This window comes from Loxodonta africana, chromosome 12, assembly GCF_030014295.1.
Source record: "Loxodonta africana isolate mLoxAfr1 chromosome 12, mLoxAfr1.hap2, whole genome shotgun sequence".
NCBI lineage: Eukaryota > Metazoa > Chordata > Mammalia > Proboscidea > Elephantidae > Loxodonta > Loxodonta africana.
This window is the reverse complement of record NC_087353.1, coordinates 40,334,309-40,355,336: the sequence shown is the minus strand read 5'-3', so window position 1 is coordinate 40,355,336 and position 21,028 is coordinate 40,334,309. Positions and strand designations below refer to the sequence as shown.

At 41.6% G+C, this 21,028-nt stretch overlaps 1 protein-coding gene across 1 annotated transcript in view; it reads left to right on the top strand.

Annotated features, from left to right (window-relative positions):
- HADHA (hydroxyacyl-CoA dehydrogenase trifunctional multienzyme complex subunit alpha) overlaps positions 1-21,028 on the top strand; it is a 40,935-nt gene that overhangs the window by 18,399 nt on the left and 1,508 nt on the right. The window contains exons 8-17 of the mRNA XM_003411922.4: positions 4,273-4,395; positions 4,840-4,958; positions 6,903-6,959; positions 8,706-8,815; positions 10,014-10,148; positions 12,146-12,317; positions 16,012-16,098; positions 18,890-19,030; positions 19,468-19,536; positions 20,270-20,465. Coding sequence (XP_003411970.1) covers positions 4,273-4,395; positions 4,840-4,958; positions 6,903-6,959; positions 8,706-8,815; positions 10,014-10,148; positions 12,146-12,317; positions 16,012-16,098; positions 18,890-19,030; positions 19,468-19,536; positions 20,270-20,465 — 1,209 coding nt within the window. The remainder of the gene's footprint in view (positions 1-4,272; positions 4,396-4,839; positions 4,959-6,902; positions 6,960-8,705; positions 8,816-10,013; positions 10,149-12,145; positions 12,318-16,011; positions 16,099-18,889; positions 19,031-19,467; positions 19,537-20,269; positions 20,466-21,028) is intronic.

Here is a 21,028-nt window from a genome sequence, read left to right as displayed (position 1 = left end):
TTCTTATATTTTGGTGTGTGACCCATGTCAAGTTAACTTTTGTATATGATATGGTTTTGTTCTTGTTTTTGGCATATGAATATCCAGTTGTTCTAGCACCTGTGGTTAAGCACTTGGCTGCTAACTGAAAGATCAGCTGTTCAAACCCACCAGCTGCTCCATGTGAGAAAGACGTGGCATTCTGCTTCTGTAAAGATCACAGCCTTGAAACTGTAAAGATCACAGCCTTGGAAATCCTATTGGCAGTTCTCCTCTGTCCTCTAGAGTTGCTATGAGTTGCAGTAGACTCAACAGCAGTAGGTGATAGCCATATACACGCGCTCCTCACTTATCAACATGGTTAGGGTCCAAAGACCAGGTTATTATACAAAAATTGGCATTACATGAAAATAGAGGATGACCACATCAAATCACAAGATGGAGGATGACTACTTCATTACATACCTGCCAAATTTCATCATTACATAACTGCCAAATATATCATTACATAATTGCCAAACCACTGAGAATCATGGCTCAGCCAAGTTGACACTTAACCATCACAGCCAGCGTTATTCTCACCTCATACCTCGGTGTTCTTTACTGCCAGACGTACGTGGTTAATGCAGAAAATAGTTGAATGGTAGATTTTTTACTGTTGTCATAAATGCGAAATGTCCAATAACAAGGTAGTCGATATGTGAGGAGTAGGTGTAGTTAGTTTTAAATCTACCATCACATATTTTGTTTTCTACTTTTGTCTGATCTTTGTTCCTTTTTTTCTTCTTCCTGCCTTCCTTTGGATTTATCATTTTTTATCTTCACTATTGGCCTTTTATTTTGTTTTATCTTTGTAATGTTTGCTTTAGGGTTTATATTATATATCTTTAACATATTATAGCCTGCCTTCAAATGATATATCATCTCTCAGATATCATATGTATAAGAACCTTAAAAGAATATACTTCATATGTACTTCATTTTTAACTCATCCTCTGTGCTATGGTTGTATATTTTACTTCTATATGTTATAAATCCCTCAGTATATTGGGTTTTTTGTTTTGGTTCTTATTTATTTCCTTTAAACAATTATATTTTTAAAAGGTTTAAAAATGAGAAAGAGATCGTTTTATATTTACCCCCACATTTTTACCATTTTCAGGGCTCATTATCTTTTGTATGGATCCAAATTCCCATCTGGTGGGGTTCTCTTCCAATCTGAAGAACTTCCTTTAACATTTCCCGTAGTGTAGTTCTATGGCAATGAATTCTCTCTCTTACCTTTTGGATTTTCTGACAAGGTCTTTTTATTTCAGCTTTACTTTTCAAAGAAACTTTTAGCGGGTATAAAACTCTAGGTTGCCAGTAACTTTTTGATACTTTATAAATGTCTCTCCTATCTATTGTGATTTGTTTCCTGATGAAAAGTCTGTTGCCATTTTTATCTTTGTTCTATGCTGAGATTTTCCCTTTGTTATTGATTTTAGCTATTTGTTTATGATGCACTTTGGTTTTTTTAAAAAAATGCTTGTTATATGTGGAATTCATTGAGATTCTTAGATATGTGGATTTATAGTTTTCATCTAACTTTTTGGTTATTATTTGTCCAGATGTTTTTCTTTTTTGCCATAGACTTAAGAAGGTAGAGAAAATTGTGAAAGTTTTCAGGGCAAATTAGTTTCTCATTAAACAGTTAATACACAAATTGTTTTGTGACATTTGTTCAAATGTTTTTCTGTCTCTTTACTCCTGCCCTTTTGCTGCCGCTCTAATTTCACATATGTTAGATCATTTGAAATTGTACCAAAGTATGCCTTTTTTGTTTCCCCAGTCTTCTTTTTCTCTGGATTTTATTTTGGATACTTTATTGCCATGTATTCAAGTTTACTGAGCTTTTCTACTTCAGCATATAATTGTTGTTAATCCAATCCTGTGTATTTTTCATTTCAGGTATTGTTTTTATCATCTGTAAAAGTAATATATAACACTTTTATATCTTCATTTTCTCCTTATTATGTCCCTATTTTCCTCTGCCTTCTTAAGTCTATGGTATATGTTTATAATAACCTTTTTAATGTGTAGTTGCTAACTCTGTCATTTCCAGATCTGTCTCTATCAATTGGTTTTTCTCTTGATTATGGGTCTTTTTTTTCTTATTTTCATATCTGGTAGTTTTTATTGGACTTCGTGAATTTTACATAGTTGAGTGCTAGATTTTGTCCTATTAACTGTTTTTGGACTTTGTTCTGGTATTCATGGTCAGACTTCTTGCAGATCATTCGGATCCTCTTACGTTTTCTTAGGGCAGGTCCAGGACAGCCTTGAGTGTACAGCTAATTTAGTGCCACTGTTACGGCAGTGGAAACCCTGGTGGCGTAGTGGTTAAGTGCTACGGCTGCTAACCAAGAGGTTGGCAGTTCAGATCCGCCAGGCGCTCCTTGGAAACTCTGTGGGGGCAGTTCTACTCTGTCCTATAGGGTCACTATGAGTTGGCATCCACTCGACGGCAGTGGGTTTGGTGTTTTGGTTTATTAAGGCAATGACCTTCTGAGACCTCTATCACATGTTACAAGGCGTGTGACTGCTGGGAATTGTTTGGCCTACTCCTTTATGGTGGGTCTTTCCCCAGCCTCAGGTTGTTTCTTCTCATGCATGTGCAGAGCAATACTGGGCCAGAGTTGCCAGGGGCCTGTCTTGGTGTCCTGGGCATTATGTGACAAAATACCACAAAGTTGATGGCTTTAAAGAGTAGAAATTTACTGTCTTTCAGTTCTTGAGGCTAGAAGTATAAATTAGGGTATTAACCGTGTTCACTCCTTCTGAGCGCTTTGAGAGAGGAACTGTTTCATGCCTCTTTCCTAGTTTCTGGTGGCTGCCGGTAATTCTTGGCATTTCTTTCTTTTTTTTTTTTCTAGGTACGTGTGCCTCCATCATCACATGGCGTCTGTCTCCCTGTCTGTGTGACTCTCCTATAGGACACCACTCAGAGGAATTAGGACCTACCCTACTCCCATATGACCTTGTTTAATTTAACTGATAATATCTGCAAGGAAAACCCTATTTCCCCAAACAAGGTCCCATTTACAGTTACAAGGGTTAGGATTTCCACATATCTTTGGGGTACACAACTCAATAGATCGCCAGAACTCTCTTACTATACAGCAGCTGCTCTCCAGTATTCTACCTCAGAAATTGCAGTTGCCTTGGACTCCCTGTGGAGTTGCATTATGACTTTTATGGGCCCTTTGTACTTTTGCCATCCAAAGGTCAAAATAGGGCAGATGTCATGAAAGGGAAATTGCTTGTGTATTTGTTTCAGGCTCTACTCTCTATTGGGATTTTGTCTCCTAAGTACAAAAAGCCTAAATGAGATTTCCTCTCCCACTCCAGCCACCTTCTCCCCCTGCATGGCTCTTCCAGGCTTTCAATTATAGCCTGGTGGATGTGTTTTCTCAACCCTGTAAATTCTGCTCTTTGAATTTTTTGAGCCTCACTCTTTAGTTCGTGCCTCAGGCAGGCTCAAAATCTGGCACATGCCTGGAGTGGGAAGTCAGGTGCATATCCATTGTAGGCTCTCTTTACAGAAGTATTTTGTGTCCTAAACATTGTGACACCTTGAGAGATATCACTCTACCTTTCTAACCCAGTCCCCTTGGCCTCCTACACTGCCCTCAAACTTTACAAATGTTCCAGGGGGAAAACTGGCTTTGTGTTTGGTTTGTTCTAGCCTGTGATCTATTTGTGACCATTTAAAGCTCTGATGGGTTCACTTTACCCCAGTAGCATCTTTCTGCTTGAGCCAAGTTCAACTTTTAGCCCACATCAAGATCATCACACACTCCCAGGGAAGAGAATTAGCAGGAATCACCAGTTCATCTCAGAAAGGCTCTTCTCTCTCTGAAATTTTAGTTCATCTTGTCCTTGTTGCTTCTGCCACTCTCCAGTATCTTTAAAAATGTGTTTTTGCAATTTATTCATTTTTTTCCAGTTTTACAGAAAGAGTACAGGCCTCATGAGACATACTTCATCTTCTCGGAAGTGGAAGTTAGACTGAGATGGTTTCAGACCTGTTTTCTGCCTACAGCGTGTTGCTGCACCCTTGCTCAGTGTTAATTCCCCTTCTCTGAGCCCAGAGTTTATGACTCTGCCACCTACCAGTCTCTAGTCTGAAATGGAAGGGTGTGCTGCAAAGGGGTGCTAGAGCCTTTGACTTTGGCATGCCTAGGTTTTTGCCTACCTGGGACTGGTGTCAGCCTGATTAGCATTCTAGTCTATTGTTGTTCATCTTTATAGGGCCAGGAATAAAACCTCCAGAGGAACGGACAATCGAATACCTAGAAGAAGTCGCAGTTACTTTTGCCAAAGAACTAGCTGATAAGAAGATTTCCCCAAAGAGAGACAAGGGATTGGTGGAAAGTGAGTGCCATTGTTAAAGACAAAGCCTCTTTCCAGGAAATTTAATTTTATTTGCTGTAGGTTCAAAATGAGGAACAGGTAAATACATTGTTTACGTACTCTGAGCTTAAAGTCATCCTTAAGAGGTATTACAACTGTGCTTTAGAATCAAGTCCTGAGCCTTACACAGGTCACTGGAAGCCAATCTTTAGCCTTTCTATTTTAGAAAATTTTATACATCAGTAAAAATGATACATTGGCAGGGAGTAGTGGATAGGGCCATATCCACTACTAAACCATGTTTAAAGAAGTGCTTAGGTTGAAATTTAGATTGTGTATATCACAGTAAAGAGCAATTCTTTCAGATAGCTAGAATTACTACATTTTAACGGAGTTTACAGAACAAGCTGACAAGGGAGGTCAGGCTTTTTCCACTAAGTGTCTGAAACATTTTTTACCTTACAGAATTGACATCGTACGCCATGACTATTCCATTTATCAGGCAACAGGTTTACAAAAAGGTGGAAGAAAAAGTACAAAAGCAGACCAAAGGCCTTTATCCTGCACCTCTGAAAATAATCGAAGTGAGTCTTTACCCCATATTCCCACGTTTTTCCTATTTCCTCCCTTTGTATAGGGCACTGCTCTTTATTAGCATTCTGGACGATGTATGTTAGCACTGAAGTTCTTAATTCTATTGAAATATGTACTAAAAACACAAGAAGAGCATAGCAGGCTACAGGGCTCACATGAAGTGATACATTTGGGAGACGTTAGTGCTAGTCGTACTCATTGGCTGATGTGTTCAAAGCTGTCAGTTATAAACCGGGAAAGGAACCTAAGTCATTACAGTGCAATTGGGCCAGTAAAATATGGGCATTAAGTAAGAAGTTGTTGAAACAAAACTGATGGCTACATCCTACCCTTGGTCAAAATCATTGCCAATACCTAAAGTGTCTCACTGCTCCAATTATAAAAAGATCCAGTAGACAGAGGGAAGTTCTGAAAAAGATTAAGAAGGACAATTAAAGGGATAACAGAGTTGAAGAAACTTCTATCTAAAGGTAGCCTTTAAAACTTAGAACTCTTTGGTCTGAGAGCATGTAATCAGGGACTTCAAAATTGAGAATGATCAGTCGATAAGTATTTCTTGAGCAGAAGACAGCAGAGTACATAAAATATGAATCATAGTCTCCTACCTACATTCATCTCAATTTCTGGGCTGGGGTGCTAGACGTATATATATATGATAAGGCAGAAAACAGTATAAGAGACATCAGATAGCAGCATAGGGTTAATTGCCAGATAACTGAAACAGGGAAATTGCTAAGTGCTCAAGAGAGGAACGATCACTGTGAGCCAGAGGGATCGGGAAGAGCCTCATGGGATTTGACGTAAGGCCTGAAGAATAGGTAGAGAATAGGTGAAGGAAGAGTAGTGCCAGGTAGGATGGGCATTTTGAGCAAAGTCACAGAAGCAGGGAAACATCAAGCTTCTCCAAGGAACATTTTGTGAGACTGGTTTTTGTAGGGGAATAATGAGATGTTAGTCTGCAAAAAGGCAGATTGAATCTAGATTTTAGAAGGCTGCCAATAATAGTCTTGAGAAATGTGGCCTTTGTCCTGTGTAGATTATTAGGGAGCCATCTTCACGGTAGTGGGTTAAAATGGACTAGAAGAAGAGACAAAGTAAAGCAATAAAGTAGGAAGCTACTTTGGTGATCCAAGCTTGAAATTTGAATAAGACCCTGACATATAATAGTAAAAGTAAAAATGTAAAGGTCGAGACTTGCCAAAGAGAGATTCTGAGTTAAGTTTAGATGTGTTGTTTAGATATTGTGGGAAATTCAGGCAACAGTAGTTTGGACAGAGAAGTCAGGTTTAGGAATGTAGATTTCTGTATTCTTTGTTTTTTTTTTTTTTTTTAGTTTGCCATTCCCATAACCTGTGGTGATCGAGTGCAGGGTTATTTCTTCGTTTTTTATATTTGCCATTGTAGATAGGATGGTACTTATCCCAAATGTTGAATTAAATTTCATAGAGTTAATGATTAATGTAATAAATTACATGGTGCATCTGAAGGAGAAAAGGGCTGAAAATGGAACTTTGGGGATTGCCTGCATTTGGAGAATAGCAGGGAAGCTGGAAGAGTAATGTAAGCAGGAGGGAAGGTAATTAAGAGGAAGAGATAGAGACAGTGGACTTGGAAAGGGGTGAGGTTCCCTCTTTCTCTGACAAAATAGCAGGATTCAAAGATGGATGTAGAAGAGTTTGAGCTATGGAACCTTTGTTCTTTTCCTCTTATTTTTTTCCCCCTTTGTCTACTTCCATTTTATGCTAGGTTTAGCAGTAGTGTCAGAGATGAATTAAGTCCCTCTAAGCAACCAGGCACTCAGTCATCTTTTTCTCACTCCAGTCTAGACTTCTGATATGTCTTTGAAGGTTAACAACACTGACAATTTTATTCAGCATTATAGTTTATCTCGCCGGTTTATTCCAGCACTGAACAAGTGCTTTATATGTTTTTAGGTGGTAAAGACTGGTATTGAGCAAGGGAATGATGCTGGCTACCTCTCGGAATCTCAGGTAAAGTTAATTTCCTTTCATTTTTTTTAGTATTAGATACAATAGGAGAACCAAAGATCCAGTTCTTTATATATAGCTGAAAAAAGAAAATATATCCAAAGCTTAGTAAAATTTTTATTCCAGTAGTTATCTTGTCTTAGGATTAACCCGAGTGAGCAAGTACATGCTAAGGATACCCAGGTACTCTGCAGATGTTTGAACTTGCTCTCAGTAATGAGCATATAACTAGAAGTAGCAGGAGCAGAGTTACAGTCCTTTCGAAATGAACTCATTTGGATGTTTTTGTCCCATAATTGGCTGGTTTTGTTGTTACAAAGTGAATACATTAATAGAATGTTAGGGCCTTGAGATGATACTAAAGCCCAGTCTCTTTTTGGTGAATTAGAAAATGAAGGAGGTATTTTGTACCCAGTGAAAGAAGAAGACAGAAGTGACGCATGAACCAGCCTCTCCCCTCCCACTTTTCTAGCTAGTTTAATGGTATCTGAGGTGTGAGTGGATTGGTGGTTTTTAGATTTTAAGTGGGGAAAAGTGAGCAAAATTAAGAAGTGGTTACTCTTTGACAATAGGACAAAAGATATCTGAAGAGCACAGGACAGGTTCTACAGAAAATATTTCTTTTTTCTAGAATGTTTATTGAAGTGCATTTTTTTTAATGTAATAATCAGATGCACGTATGTATGTATATAAAAACATTGAAACATAAGTTTCACAGATCAATAATTGTCCTTACTGTGTGCATTGCACTCAGTATCTTGTATGTATTTTACTTTATAAAATGCTTATCACGACCCACTAAATACATGACCGCTGATGGACCGCTGATGGATCTCTACGTGTACTTTGAAAACACTGGTTTATGGAATAGAACAGGCTGAGTCAAGATGAGTAAAGCATTGCTTCTGTGCAACATTGTTTCATGGTCTGTTAAGTCCTGAAAAATAACTTTATTCAAGGAATTCCTTCTTTGAAATGCTGTTTGTAACAATGTAATCTCACCAGTACATGCTAGTAATGTTACTGATAATAGCTACAGTTGAGAACTTCTAGGCATATTACTCACGTTCCCACAACAATTTTGTAAAACAGGTATTGTTTTTCACATCTTAAGAAGGAAGAAAGCTTCACAGCTGGGAAATGACAGAGCCAGGATTTAAATCCAGTTCTGTCAATCCCAGACTTTAAATCTCATGCGCTTAACCACAAATTTGAGACTTGTTCTCCATAAGTGTTAAGATGCTTTTAAAAGTGGTAGGCATCATGTGGGGTAGCCTGCTGCAGTTGAAAGAGAGCTGAACTTGGGGGTCATACTACCTGAGTTCAAGCTCCATTTCTGCCATTTAGAGTCAGTATGGCTTTGAGCAAAATCACTTCATTTCTCTGGGCCTCCTTTTCCCCGTCTTTAAAATGAGAGAGATGGATGAGATGATTGTGAAAGCCCCTTCTGACTCTGACACTCTGATTCTATGACAAAGACTACCACAGCCTCTTGGTGTTGACAGTCTGAGAGCTCAGTTGTACCCAAAACCTTTTTTAAAGCAGTGGTCTGAAAGTGCCTCAGTGAAGAAGAGTAAAGGAAAGACACATTGGTGAGGGACAGACTTATGCTGCACAGATGCCACTGAGGCCCCCTGAGGAACTCGGGCTTTGCGTGAGTTATCTGCTCTGCAGAGAGACCTGCACCAAAGGTACCACATCACCTAGACTGTCAAGTCCTACATTCTGTTGTTCCCCTTTACGTTTCAGAAATTTGGAGAGCTTGCAATGACCAAAGAATCAAAGGCCTTGATGGGACTTTACCATAGTCAGGTCCAATGCAAGAGGAATAAATTTGGAGCCCCTCAGAAGGATGTTAAGTAAGTTAAACTGTACCTATGAAAACACTCGTGAATTTTATCGTGTGGCAGAACTTACAGATGTCTTGGAAGACCAGTAGGGCTCAATTTGTATCTTAATTCAGTCTTGCCCTAAGCCTTTTCTGTCCTGATCGCATTGGGTCCCTTAATCCTGCCAAGAACCTTTTGGCTTTCAGAGTTCCGCCTACCTATCCTGAGTTTCTCCAGAGCCCTCTAATGGCTCTTACAGAGGCTGCTGCTTGTCCCGCTGTTGCTGTCCCCTAGAAGTCTGTAAGCCAAGCACTCATAAGTATGCACTAGTTAATGACCTTATCTATCCCTGTGACTCGAGATACCATCTCTGGGTACTCACACTTCCTCATTAAAAAACATAAAGCCCCATAGCCTCATCACAGATGTTAAAGTCTTGTCCTTCTTCAGCCTACAGCCTAAGCGTTTTAGATGCCGCTTGCCTGTTTCATGTCTGTTCTCTCCAGCTCGCCTTTTAATGCTATACTGCCTGTGTGGCTTCTGCATCTTCAGTTTAATAATGCACATGAAGCCCTTCTAGAACACTAAGGGGTCAACCAGCTAGTCCTGACAAGTTCAGGGGGAATCCAGGGGTGGAAAAAAGAAGAATGTGTGTATATGGGGTAGTTGAGGTAGAGTAAGGTCTAAAAGAGACCATCCAGGAGGCTTTTGAAACAATCCAGGTGAGAGGTGATAAAGGCACAGATTAGGTTGGTGACTGAAAGAATAGAGAGAAGAAAAGGGCAAATTTCAGAAGAAATCAGAGATGACTAGAAAATGGTAAAATCACTGACAAATAAGTAACTGGGAGAAGAGAGGGTAGTCTTTGAGCATAACACTGCAAGTTGGTTTTGTATGGAAAACAGAAGTACATGTACTTAAGCATAAACTAGGCTGTTTTGTTGTCAGCGATCTCCAGACATGATCGAAGATCAATATAATTCTGTCTTCTTGGGTATACCAATTCTTTTAGACCTGACAGATTTTTGCACTTAACTTTGAAAATCAGTTATTTACTGAAGTGTATTCCTACAGATAAAAATTATCTTAAACACCTTATTGCTGTGCCTGCTTTCGTTGGCTTACTGGAGGTTCTCTCTCTTTTTGGATGATAATTTGGCCAATCTCCTACTTTTACGGAAATGATTAAGAGTTGTTTACCAAAAGTCATTTTGTCTTTTCCTTTCAGGCATCTAGCTATTCTTGGTGCAGGGCTGATGGGAGCCGGCATTGCCCAGGTCTCTGTGGATAAGGGGCTAAAGACTATACTTAAAGATGCTACACTACCCGCGCTGGGCCGAGGACAGCAACAAGTGTTCAATGGGTAAGCCTGCTCGCTGCCTTGTCTCTCCTTTGCCAGTAGTTAGACTGGTTCTTTCCCCCTCACAAGTTCTTTTTTTCTCGAACATAGTGAGCACTAGATACTGCATAGTTAAGCCAGGTTTCCTTTGATTTTTAGAAATACTAATCCCTTCTTTGATCTATTTTTCACAGATGCTATAGACCACTAACATCTTTGTAGTCTCTTAGTGCAGATCTATTAGATAATTTTAAATGCCATTTAGCTTACGCTTTACTGTGAGACTAGAGATCCTCAAGTTTGTGAATTTTGATACTATCCTCATTTAACTGCTGCGTTGTTATGGAACCCTGAAACAGCACAATTCGATCTCTTTTGAAAGAACTGAGAGATTTGAGGAGGCATGCTCTAGGTGGGGCTGGGATTAGAACTCTTGAGCCTTGTATTTCTTGACTGGCACTACTGTAGAGAAGCAGTTAACTGATTTGGCTCTGCAGTGTCTGGGACTTAACAGACTGTGTCCTTCTTGCCTTCAAATTAACTAAGAAAGGTGGTATTACTCTCCTTCCTCCACCACCCCCCCACACCACGTTGCCTGTTTTGCACAGGGGAAAAATGGAGCAGCAGCTTAGGCAAACTGGGAGTTAGTTTCAGCATAGTTCTCTGCTCAAATATAATGGACAAGCTGGCTGCACTTAGTCTGTCCTGCATGTGATTTTTAGCTGAGTGAGCTAGTTTTTTGATTTTCAAGTGAATTATGCCCCTTAAGTATGTTGTTATCCCATTTCTTCAGGGCAGCTCATATATTGCTACCATAATGCTAACCAGGACCTGGCAGGTTGAATTGTGTTAGCAGATTATTGTAAGGTAGCAAGGAGTTGTAGTAAAAGATTCTGACTCCCCTCCCCCCAAAAAATGGCATGTACTAGATAACAATATTGCCCTGAGGCAGCATCCAGGGATCCCAAAACAGCATTCCATACAGTCACCAAGTGGGAAATTGCTGTTCTAGAATAGCCTCCTCCCCTTGATCTCCTTTGGATAGAGCTGTCTCAGATTTCCCTTCTCACCTGGGAAACCTCAGCCTCTCCAAGTGCCCCTCACCATGCTGCCGACTTGGGATTACGTAAACATGTTTCCTATCCTCGCTTTGAAGTAGTTTCATTACACGTTAGAATTAGGGCAACTGCTAATGTTTAAACTCTGACAAGCATCTTGCTTGCTGTCTGCTGGCATGGTTGTCAGAAACCAAGAGGTTTGAGCCCATACCGTTAAGACCTTAATTGAATGCTTCTTTGAACCTATCTGGTGTTTTTAATTGTTCTTCTGGTTAAGGAAATTAGTGATGAATGGGGGTTAGCTTCATTCAAATGAAAATTCTAGGTCATTCACTCTGAAAGTGTGGTCAGATTGAAACCTAAAAAATAATCAGTTAAATGTGTGAGTAGCTCCCTGTGGGAAAGAAGAAACCTTGAGTTAATATTTTATGTAATCAATACCCTGTGCTACCAGTGCCGAGAGGGAAGTGGATTGAGAATATAGGAAGAATGCTTGGTATCTGCCTTCTAGGAGATTACACCTACAGATAACATAAAATAATAGATATGCAAATATAAATCCAGGTGGTCCAGGTCACCCGTTGACTGTCTCCTGTTGTAGAGAATTACCAGAGCTGCTCTTTCGTTTTTTCACTTCGTATTTGTGTTGTTTATTTCTCTTGGCAAATTTAACTGTTTTACAAGTGATGCAGTATATATGTTAGGCATTTGGAGGCATCTTGTAGTGGAAGAGTGTGGACCTGGAGGTCAGCCGGACGTTGAATACCAGGACCCTCCCTTACTAGCTATTGGACCATGAGTCCCTCTGAGACTGAGCAACTCAGCTTTCCCAAAATGGGAGTAATATGATAACCTCATAGAGTTGGTGAAAAACACATCATATTGTGCTGTCGGATCTGTGGGCATTCGACAAATATTAGTTTTCTGTTCTTCCCCTTTGACAAGGAATGTGTTTTTTTCTAGATTGAATGATAAAGTGAAGAAGAAGTCTCTAACATCATTTGAAAGAGACTCCATTTTCAGCAATTTGACTGGGCAGCTTGATTACCAGGGTTTTGAAAAGGCTGACATGGTGATTGAAGCTGTTTTTGAGGACCTTAATATTAAGCACAAAGTGCTAAAGGAAGTAGAGGCGGTAAGTAAGGGGCCCCCTGTACTTGAACCCTACTGCTGAGGTGGGGTTTTTTTTTTAATGGAACAATAGGAAACTCAGGATTCATTTCCAAACATAAGTCTTTATGTGAGCCCGTGCACTCTGTATATTCTGTCAGGGTCAAATCTAAGTCCTAAGGGAAGAAAATCAAGTAGCACGGGGTTCTTTAGCCTTATTCTTATGGCAGTTTAGTTACCCAAGCATACAGATAATAATGTTATAGAGCAAGATGTCTTGAGCTTTTTGGCTGACTGCAAACCATAACTGAAGTTCCTCAGGTCTAGGCAGCAGAGGAAGTTGGGGGGAAGCAGCTTCCCCAGGCAGGATTCAGATGCTCCTTCTGTGGACATCCTGCTTTGGTCCTGATCCCAAATGCTGTACAATATCCGGTTCTTGAGATAGTGGATAATGTGAACAAAGCAAGTACTTAAAGCGGTTGGTATAAAGAAAGTGCCCAGAAAAGTAGAAATGGCAGTAATCCAGGCCTGAGAGACAACCAGGGCCTAGACTGACCTACGGTTAGATAAACGGAATGTGAGTTAGTAAATGGGATAAATGAACTGATACTGATGTGGCAACACTCTAGGCATCCCAAGTCACCCTTCTGTATGGGGACAGTCCCTGTTCTCCTAGTGACTCTGAACCCAAGGAAGGTTTAGAAACTATAAAGAGAAGCAGCTCTGTTGGGAACAAATTTCATCTGTGATACACACATTTTCCAAAATATTCCTCTTTTTCAAGATTTGACTAATCTAGTTATATGACATTCATATACATTTTAGTATCAGCTTGTCAGTATCTTTAAAAAAGAAAAAAGCTTTCTGGAATTTCGATAGTGATTATGTTGAATCCATAGAGCAGTTTGGTAGGAATCAATATCTTAACAATATTAGGTCTTCTAATCCATGAACATGGAATCTCTCCATTTATTTATATCTTCTTGAACTGCTGTCACAATGTTTTATAGTTTTCAGTACAGAGGCCTTGCATGTGTTTTCTTAGATTCTTTCCCAGGTACTTTGTATTCTGATGCTATTACAAATGAAACACTATTTTAAATTTCAGTTTCTGCCTGTCTGCTGCAATTGATTTTTGTGTAAGTCACCTTGTATCCTGTGACTTTGCTAATAATTCATTATTTCTAGTAGTTGTTTTCTAGATTACTTACAATATTTTATGTAAACAATCCTGTTATATGCACAATATTTATGTCTTTTGTTTCTTGTTTTTGTCTTATTGGAATGTCTAGGCCCTCCAGTTAAAATCTTTTCTTTAAGACAAAATGCAATGCTAGATTGAACTGAGGGAGAAAGTTCAGAAGCGCTGGTTAGACTTGTGTCCCATCTGTGCTAGATAGTGTTTCAGCCTAGACATTTGAAGCGTGTTCCCAGGGCCCTCGGAGGGCACTGCTCAGCCAGGGCCATTGGGCTCTGAAAGCGTCTAAAGCAGACACAGCCGGGGTGGGGAGGAGGGCATTGACAGATTAGGCGATGGTATTTGCTTTTGGAAAATCTGGATTTGGGGTATCAAAGTGGAGAAAGTTTTAGTATTTGTCAGTTTTAGCATTTAGGAAGCCCCTGGTCAAAGAAAAGAGGAAGAAGAGGGATCAAATCATTATAGTAGACATAGTTGAAGCACAAAGGTTAAGTGGGAGAAGGGATGGAACAGAACCTGGAAGGCAAAGAAAAAGAAAAGAAAAGGGGTTTTATCTGAGCATATAGGACGGAGAGGGGAAGGAACTAGGTGTCTGATGAAAGAGATGAGAAAGAGGGGATACTAAGGGATTATTGATTTTTAGCAGATAGTGTAAAAAAAAAAAAAAACAGCTCTAGGCAGAACAATTATTACTACAGAGAACAGTAAAATTCAAAATGTTATGCTCTGTATGTTGTGGTTATTGTCATATGCCCCTTGTTTTTCTAGTGAAGCTCATGAAATCATCTGAAGTAGGAGATACTTGAAGTTGTTCTGAGAAGTTGGAAACGAGTGAGGTCCAGAACAGATGTGTACTTATAAAATCAGAGACTATTAGGTGAAAGAGCTTTAGGAAGGCATCCAGCCCATCCATCCATTAGTAGGAAAATCCTTCCAGTGTTCCTGGCCTTTGCTTTCTTCAGAAGAAAATTTTAAAGTTGAATTTACTTGACAGTCCTTCAAGGATTTAGAAGTCTGTCTCTTTACTCCCCACAGAACTAAGCAAAGCTCATTCCTCTGAAATCCTCCATTAGACACTGTCTCTAGATCTTTCACTGTCTTGGTTGTCTTCTTCAGTGTCTTCATCATGACTCAGTGTTCTACTGCTGTGTAACAAACCACTGCAAAATTTAGTTGCTTTAAACAACTATTTTCTCACAGTTCTGCAGTTTGGGCAGGGCTTGCTCAGCAGAGAGAGCTGGTCCTTAACTCCTTGGGATGTAGGCTGGAGTCACTTGTGTGACTGCTTTCAGCTGGGAGCTGAGTTGGAGCACACCAATGCTCCTCCACATGGCCTCTCTCTACCTGTGGCCTCTGGTCACTCAGCAGTCAAGCCAGACCTTCTCTACGGCCTGGCTGCTGGCTTCCAAGAAGATAAAAGCAGAAGCTACCAGGTGTCCTGAGGCTGCACCCAGAACTAGTGGACACTTCTGCTGCATCCTGTTGGTCAGAGCAAATCATAGGCCAACCCAGATTCAAGGGGAAGGGAAACAGACTTCACCTCTGGATGGGGGGAAGACGCACCTGTCTCCAACCATCTTTAGAGACACTGGTCTGCCCCACTTAGAGGATTAGAACCATGTCAGTATCAGTGCAGCTGGAGAGTCTGTTAGCTTTCTTACGGTCATGTACTGCCAGCTCACATTACGCTTTTGATTAACAGAATCATAGGATCTTTATCACAAGTTTATTGCCGAGTTGGGTTTTACCTACCAGGTACCTATAGGTTTTTTTCCCTACTCTTGATTGAAGTACTTTACCTTTATCCATATTCTAATTGATGTTATTTCACATCAGCTTTTTAACATATTAAATGTATCTTGAATCTTGATTCTCATCTGATTCTGCCTGTCCCAGATTTGCATAAATTTGACAGGTGTGCCTTCCACATATTTGATCCAAGCATCTGAATAAAAACTGGAATAAGCTGGGATCATGGAGAGGTTGCTCAGTCTGCATTAGAGACTGTTCTCCAGGTGATAAAGCTAATACCATGTTAATTATAGTGTGGTTTTATATGGTTATGTAGTAACACACTGTATAAAATGAGGCAGGCAGGCATGCTTGTTCTTATAAAGGTGAAGGGTGGGGGCTATCAAGTCATCATAAGCTTTCAGAACTGAAGGCAGATCCAAAGAAGAAGTGGGGGGTTGGCACCTGTGCTTGGTCTTGAAATGAATGAGACTTGATTCAAAGACATCTTTTCAGTGTTTATCTGAGGACTGAGATACAGTCCCCAGGTCAGGGACAGATGATTTGTGATGGGCCATAACTAGAGGAAGGCTGGGAATGGGCCAGAGAACAAGGAAGGCCAACACAGAGCCCCTAGTGATCCCTAAATGTCTGGGTGAATGGGATCTACTGTATGAGCAGTTCTCGGTGAGAGGGTGGGCTGGGCCTACGTGTCACTCGTTAACTTTGCTTTGGACTCTAGTCATCCCACAGGCCTACCTGACACAATCTTAAATGCCTTCCCCCACAGGTGATTCCAGATCACTGTGTCTTTGCCAGTAACACTTCTGCTCTCCCGATCAGTAAAATTGCTGCTGTCAGCAAAAGACCTGAAAAGGTAAATTCAGAACAGAGGAAAACACTGAAATGGTTTACTGATGAAGGCTTGGAACACAAGTGGGGAAGGGATCGGTGTGGGTTATGCAGTGGATGAGGGTGACAATGTACAGGTGGTCCCTGGGTTACGGACACACCTGACGTACGGACAACTCGTACTTGGCCTTTAACGTTAATGTAAATTTGCCCTCACTTTGAAACACTTGAAACAGCCCCTACTCAGAAGGAATTCTTTAGCCCAGCCATCTTCACTTGCTGCGTGTGCAGCTTTTAAATTATTAAAAAGGCTTTGGAGCTTTTTCTTGCACTAAAGTACACGTAAAGCTGAATATGAACTGTATGCACCTGTTCCGACTTACCTACAAATTCTACTTAAAGACAGAGTTAGAAGCAGATCTTGTTCATAACCTGGGGACTGCCTGTGTTCCCAAAAGCTGAGCACAGAAAAGCCAATGCTGGGACCAGTGTGAGATGCAGGAATAAGTGAAGTACAGCTAAAATATAAGTGATTCGTATCATTAGTGTGTATTGCCTTTCAGGTCCAGAGTGCAGACTTTAAAACCTACTTTTATCCTACAATTAGGCCTTGAAGGATAGGCCCTAAAATAAGAAGAATGCTCCCAAAGATGGCTTCTGCTGCAGAGCAGGTCTAGGGACTGTCCAGGATGGGTTTGGTTCCAGATCTGGGAATGGAGGATCGGGGTTTGACGGGACGTGTCCACCTGCGGGTTCACTTAGACCGTTCGACCAGGACATGAACAAGGTGGACATAAAACAATTTCAGCAAGTGTTTGGAATGATGCCTAGAAATTTGTCTTTGGATTTTGGTATCTACCAGAGTAATTAAAGGGAAGTGAAATCATTTAAGAAGGAATAAAAGATTTCACTTCTCTGGAAAATACTGACGAGCCTCAGCTAACCAGAACCAGCTAGAGGCAGGCAGGAAAACATAGAACCCTTCAGCAGCAGAAATTGTTAATACAGAGTCCATGTGCCAAAAAGACAAAGGCCTGTTTGTTCTTATTTCTGTTTATCCAAGCCTGCTAATACAGGGTAATCTAGTTTCCTAGCACATAGCCGATGAGAAGCCATGTGGGCCTGATGGAGGCAGGCTCAGCCGTGGCAGGGCAGAAGTTGTAGGGAGAAGTGGCAGCTCATAGTCCGACACTGAGGGCGACACAAAACCAGTATAAAGTGGCCGTGTCCCATCACTCTCAGCACCCCTGCAGCATTTACAGTCTATGACGGAGAATCATCGTTGTTCAGTTGATGCTAACCTCTCAGTCTCCCCCTAGAGTGAAACAAGTGTTGTCACTTTGCCTTCCTTGCCTCCAGGTATCATGGGTAGTCTGCCTCATGTCGTTCAGATGAAAATAAAGCCAAAGCAAGGTGACCAACTGTTTGCTCAGAAGTGAGGGGTTTCTCGGGACACAGGACCTCTGTCACAATTGGGAAAGTCCCAGGCAATCTAGGACAAGTTGGTCACCTTAGCCACAGCCTTCTTGAATGATATAAATATATTTTGTTTGGGGTAGTGATTACATAGATGTATATACAATTGTCACAGCTCAAACTGAACACTATTAGGATCTGCACATTTTATTGTATAGAAATTATCGATCACCACCATCTAATTCCTTCTGCCCGGGTACTGAGTCTAAGTCTGGTCCCATGTTTCTAAGTGTTTTCGTCATAAGTAAAGAAAAGTTCAGGAGTTAGAAGCCATTTTGAGATTGATAAGTTTACATGGCATTTAAGTGATTTGTGTATTACTAGTGGTCAGTGGTCAGGGTTTGGAGAAGGCAGACCTGTGATGGAACCCCACTCTGCCACTTGTTAACTGACCCCAAGTTTACTCATTTTAACCTCTTGATGTCTTTGTTCCCCATCTGCCTAATTCACAGGGCTGTAATGGATTGATGTAAGGAATAAATGATAAATGTATTAAAGAACAGGCGGCTGGTGGATAGTAAGCAGTCAGTAAATGGTAGATATTAGCTATACCTTTCAGCTGAAGTGGGGGGAAAAGCAAAACTACAAATTAATGAATTAGATTTCTTTCACAATTCTCTTGTGAAGACTGTTAGTTTAAAGATGTGGTTCTCAAACTTTAGCATGTGTCAGGATCTCTGGAGGGCTTATTACATACAGCACAGCTCTGCGTCCCACACCCAGAGAGTCGGATGCAGTAAGCTTGGGATGGGCCTGAGAAGTTGCAGTTCTAACATTTCCAGGAGCTGCTGGTGCTGCTGGTCCAGGACCACACTTCGAGAATCACTGGTTTAGAGTCTTCAAGTGTGTCTGAGCATTAGAAAGTGTTATTTAAACCAGGATCATTCCTGGTGGTAGGAGCCATCTGTATAAAACCCAGATACATCTCTGACAGTCCAGCAGATCAACTTATTCTCTTCCCCACCCTCCGCCCCCCGCCCCCCACCCCAAAAAGCGGACCCTCTCACCTAAACCGTCAGCATCATTAATGTAAGTGGTACCTTCATCCATTCTTGCCTGGTGAGTCTAATTTGGCTGTGGTTTTGGCACTGGTTGTTAGCAGGGTCAGATGCCCTCAGTGAAAAGCTCCAGAAGCAGATGGAAGAAGCAGCTCCCAGTAAGCGCTTCCCAAATACACTGAGCTTTTGATCAAAGAACCGTGGAACGAAGTCACCTGACTATAGCGAGCAGTGTTCTAATCACAACCACCTTTCTCTCCCACCATTTTCCCGGGAAAAAAGGAAGGCTTTTAGGTTCGCTTCTTGGCATCCAGACTCTTGGCTTTTTGTTCCTCCTGCCAGGTGATTGGCATGCATTACTTCTCTCCTGTGGACAAGATGCAGCTGCTAGAGATTATCACAACCGAAAAAACGTCCAAGGACACAACGGCTTCAGCTGTCACTGTTGGTCTCCAGCAGGGGAAGGTCATCATTGTGGTTAAGGTATGAGCTGTGTGACAGAGTGGCAGGTTTTAAGAAGTTCTGTTAAGGCTCCTTATACCTCCAGGCTCATTTATAACTATTCTGTGTAACTATTCTGGGCTAAATATACCAGCTTTTGATGTGATTTCTCCCCGTGGTTGTCTATAGTGTGGATGGTGGTATCTGTGTCACTGGTTCGGGTGGGAGTGGGGAGTGGGGAATGTCTGGGGCATGGCAGGCCTCCTAGCCACCACAGACCTTTCAGGTGACATGAACAGAATGCTGTGCCAACTGAATCAAGCCATACTGCCCTGGGATGGCTTCCCCCACAGTTTAACTCAAAGATTCTGATTGAGATTATAAACCACCTTCAATTTTGAAATGATGTCTGGGAAAAGGAGAGTGGCTTCAGACTCAGCAGCAGAGGGCCAACCAGCTCCTGTTCTCTCCCTCGGCAGGACGGACCAGGCTTCTATACCACCAGGTGTCTTGCACCAATGATGTCTGAAGTCATAAAAATTCTCCAGGTTAGTATTGCTGTCTGGGATGTTTGAGGCATCTTCTACTCCTTAAATCAGTCCTCCAAACTGATAATGTCAAGATGAGCGATAAGCTTTCTTCTGCTATACTAACTCCTGGCTTCTCTCTGGAAGGCCTCCATGCTGTCTTCACACAGCAGTGGGAAATCATGAGGCTTGTGAGGCACCAAAATGGGCACAATTTTAACTCTGCTCCCTTAGCTTCCTCACTCCTGCATTCAGCCAGAGGCCTCCCTACACACTCTCATGTGCTGTCCCCATGTCCCCTTTGAGGCCGGGGCCATCTAAATCAGGGCCCACCTGCTCTGTTCAGTGCCGCATTTGCTTCTGCTGCACACAGACCCCTCTGCTGGCCATACAAGTGGTTCACTTTCAGGAAAGGGGTGGGTCCTGCTCACTGGGCACTTACCTAGACATGGGATGGTGGTGCTCTATAGCACTGCTCAGGTTATGTTTCTTTTCTCATTCATAGGAAGCATGACTGCCATGGAATCTTGTTATTATTGAGATTCACAGTTGAAAACAAGAAGGAAATGAATTATTTGTTTACCTCTAAACTTTCTTAAATGACTGTAGGTTAGGGAAGGCTCTGATTTTCCACAGGTGGCACCCAAAAGCCAAGTGGGTTTCGTACCAGGCTGAGTCTGGGGCAGCACAGGGAGCCCTTGGGACGGGTCTTGGGTGGCCACTTTCTGAGGTCCCTGCTCCACTCCCCCTTCAGGAAGGAGTTGGCCCTAAGAAACTGGATTCCCTGACCACAGGCTTTGGCTTTCCTGTGGGTGCTGCCACCCTGATGGATGAAGTGGGCGTGGATGTAGCTAACCACGTATCAGAAGATCTAGGCAAAGCCTTTGGGGAGCGGTTTGGAAGTGGAAGCGGAGAGCTGCTGAAGCAGATGGTGTCCAAGGGCTTCCTCGGTGAGTAGCCTCCAGGGAACATGACTTGCACTGAGTTCTGAGCAGTTTCCTGAGTCCAGAGAGTTATCCTGAGTCCACAGAGTACTTCCTATGCCTAGCACCCACTGTGACAGGGAATTTCAAAAATGATTTCATGAGAACCTCCTCTTAGGCTGGGCCTGCAGATCTCGGGAATCTGCCATACCTGGCTCACGTCATGGAAGACTGATGGGCATTTTCTCCTTCCCAAGACCTTTAGTACATCTCTGATACTTGAGGAGCAAGCCCTGTGGCCAGGCTTTACTGTGCTGTCTGGCCATCTGTGTGAAAAAGTAAAACCTTTCAACAGAGAATACAGTGAGGCCCACCTGAGAGGTAGCTTTCTGTCTTGGCAAAGTGGCAGCAAAATCAGCACTCAGGCCTAGGCGTTAAAACGCACCCAAGTGTTCCTTTCTCATCCAGATACACAGATTTCCAAGCACCAGGAGAGACAGCTTCCTCCTCCTCTGCCAACACTTCTGACGAAGACTCAATTTCTAGGGTTAGCTAGATAAACAATTCAGGAATACAAAATACAAAAGAGG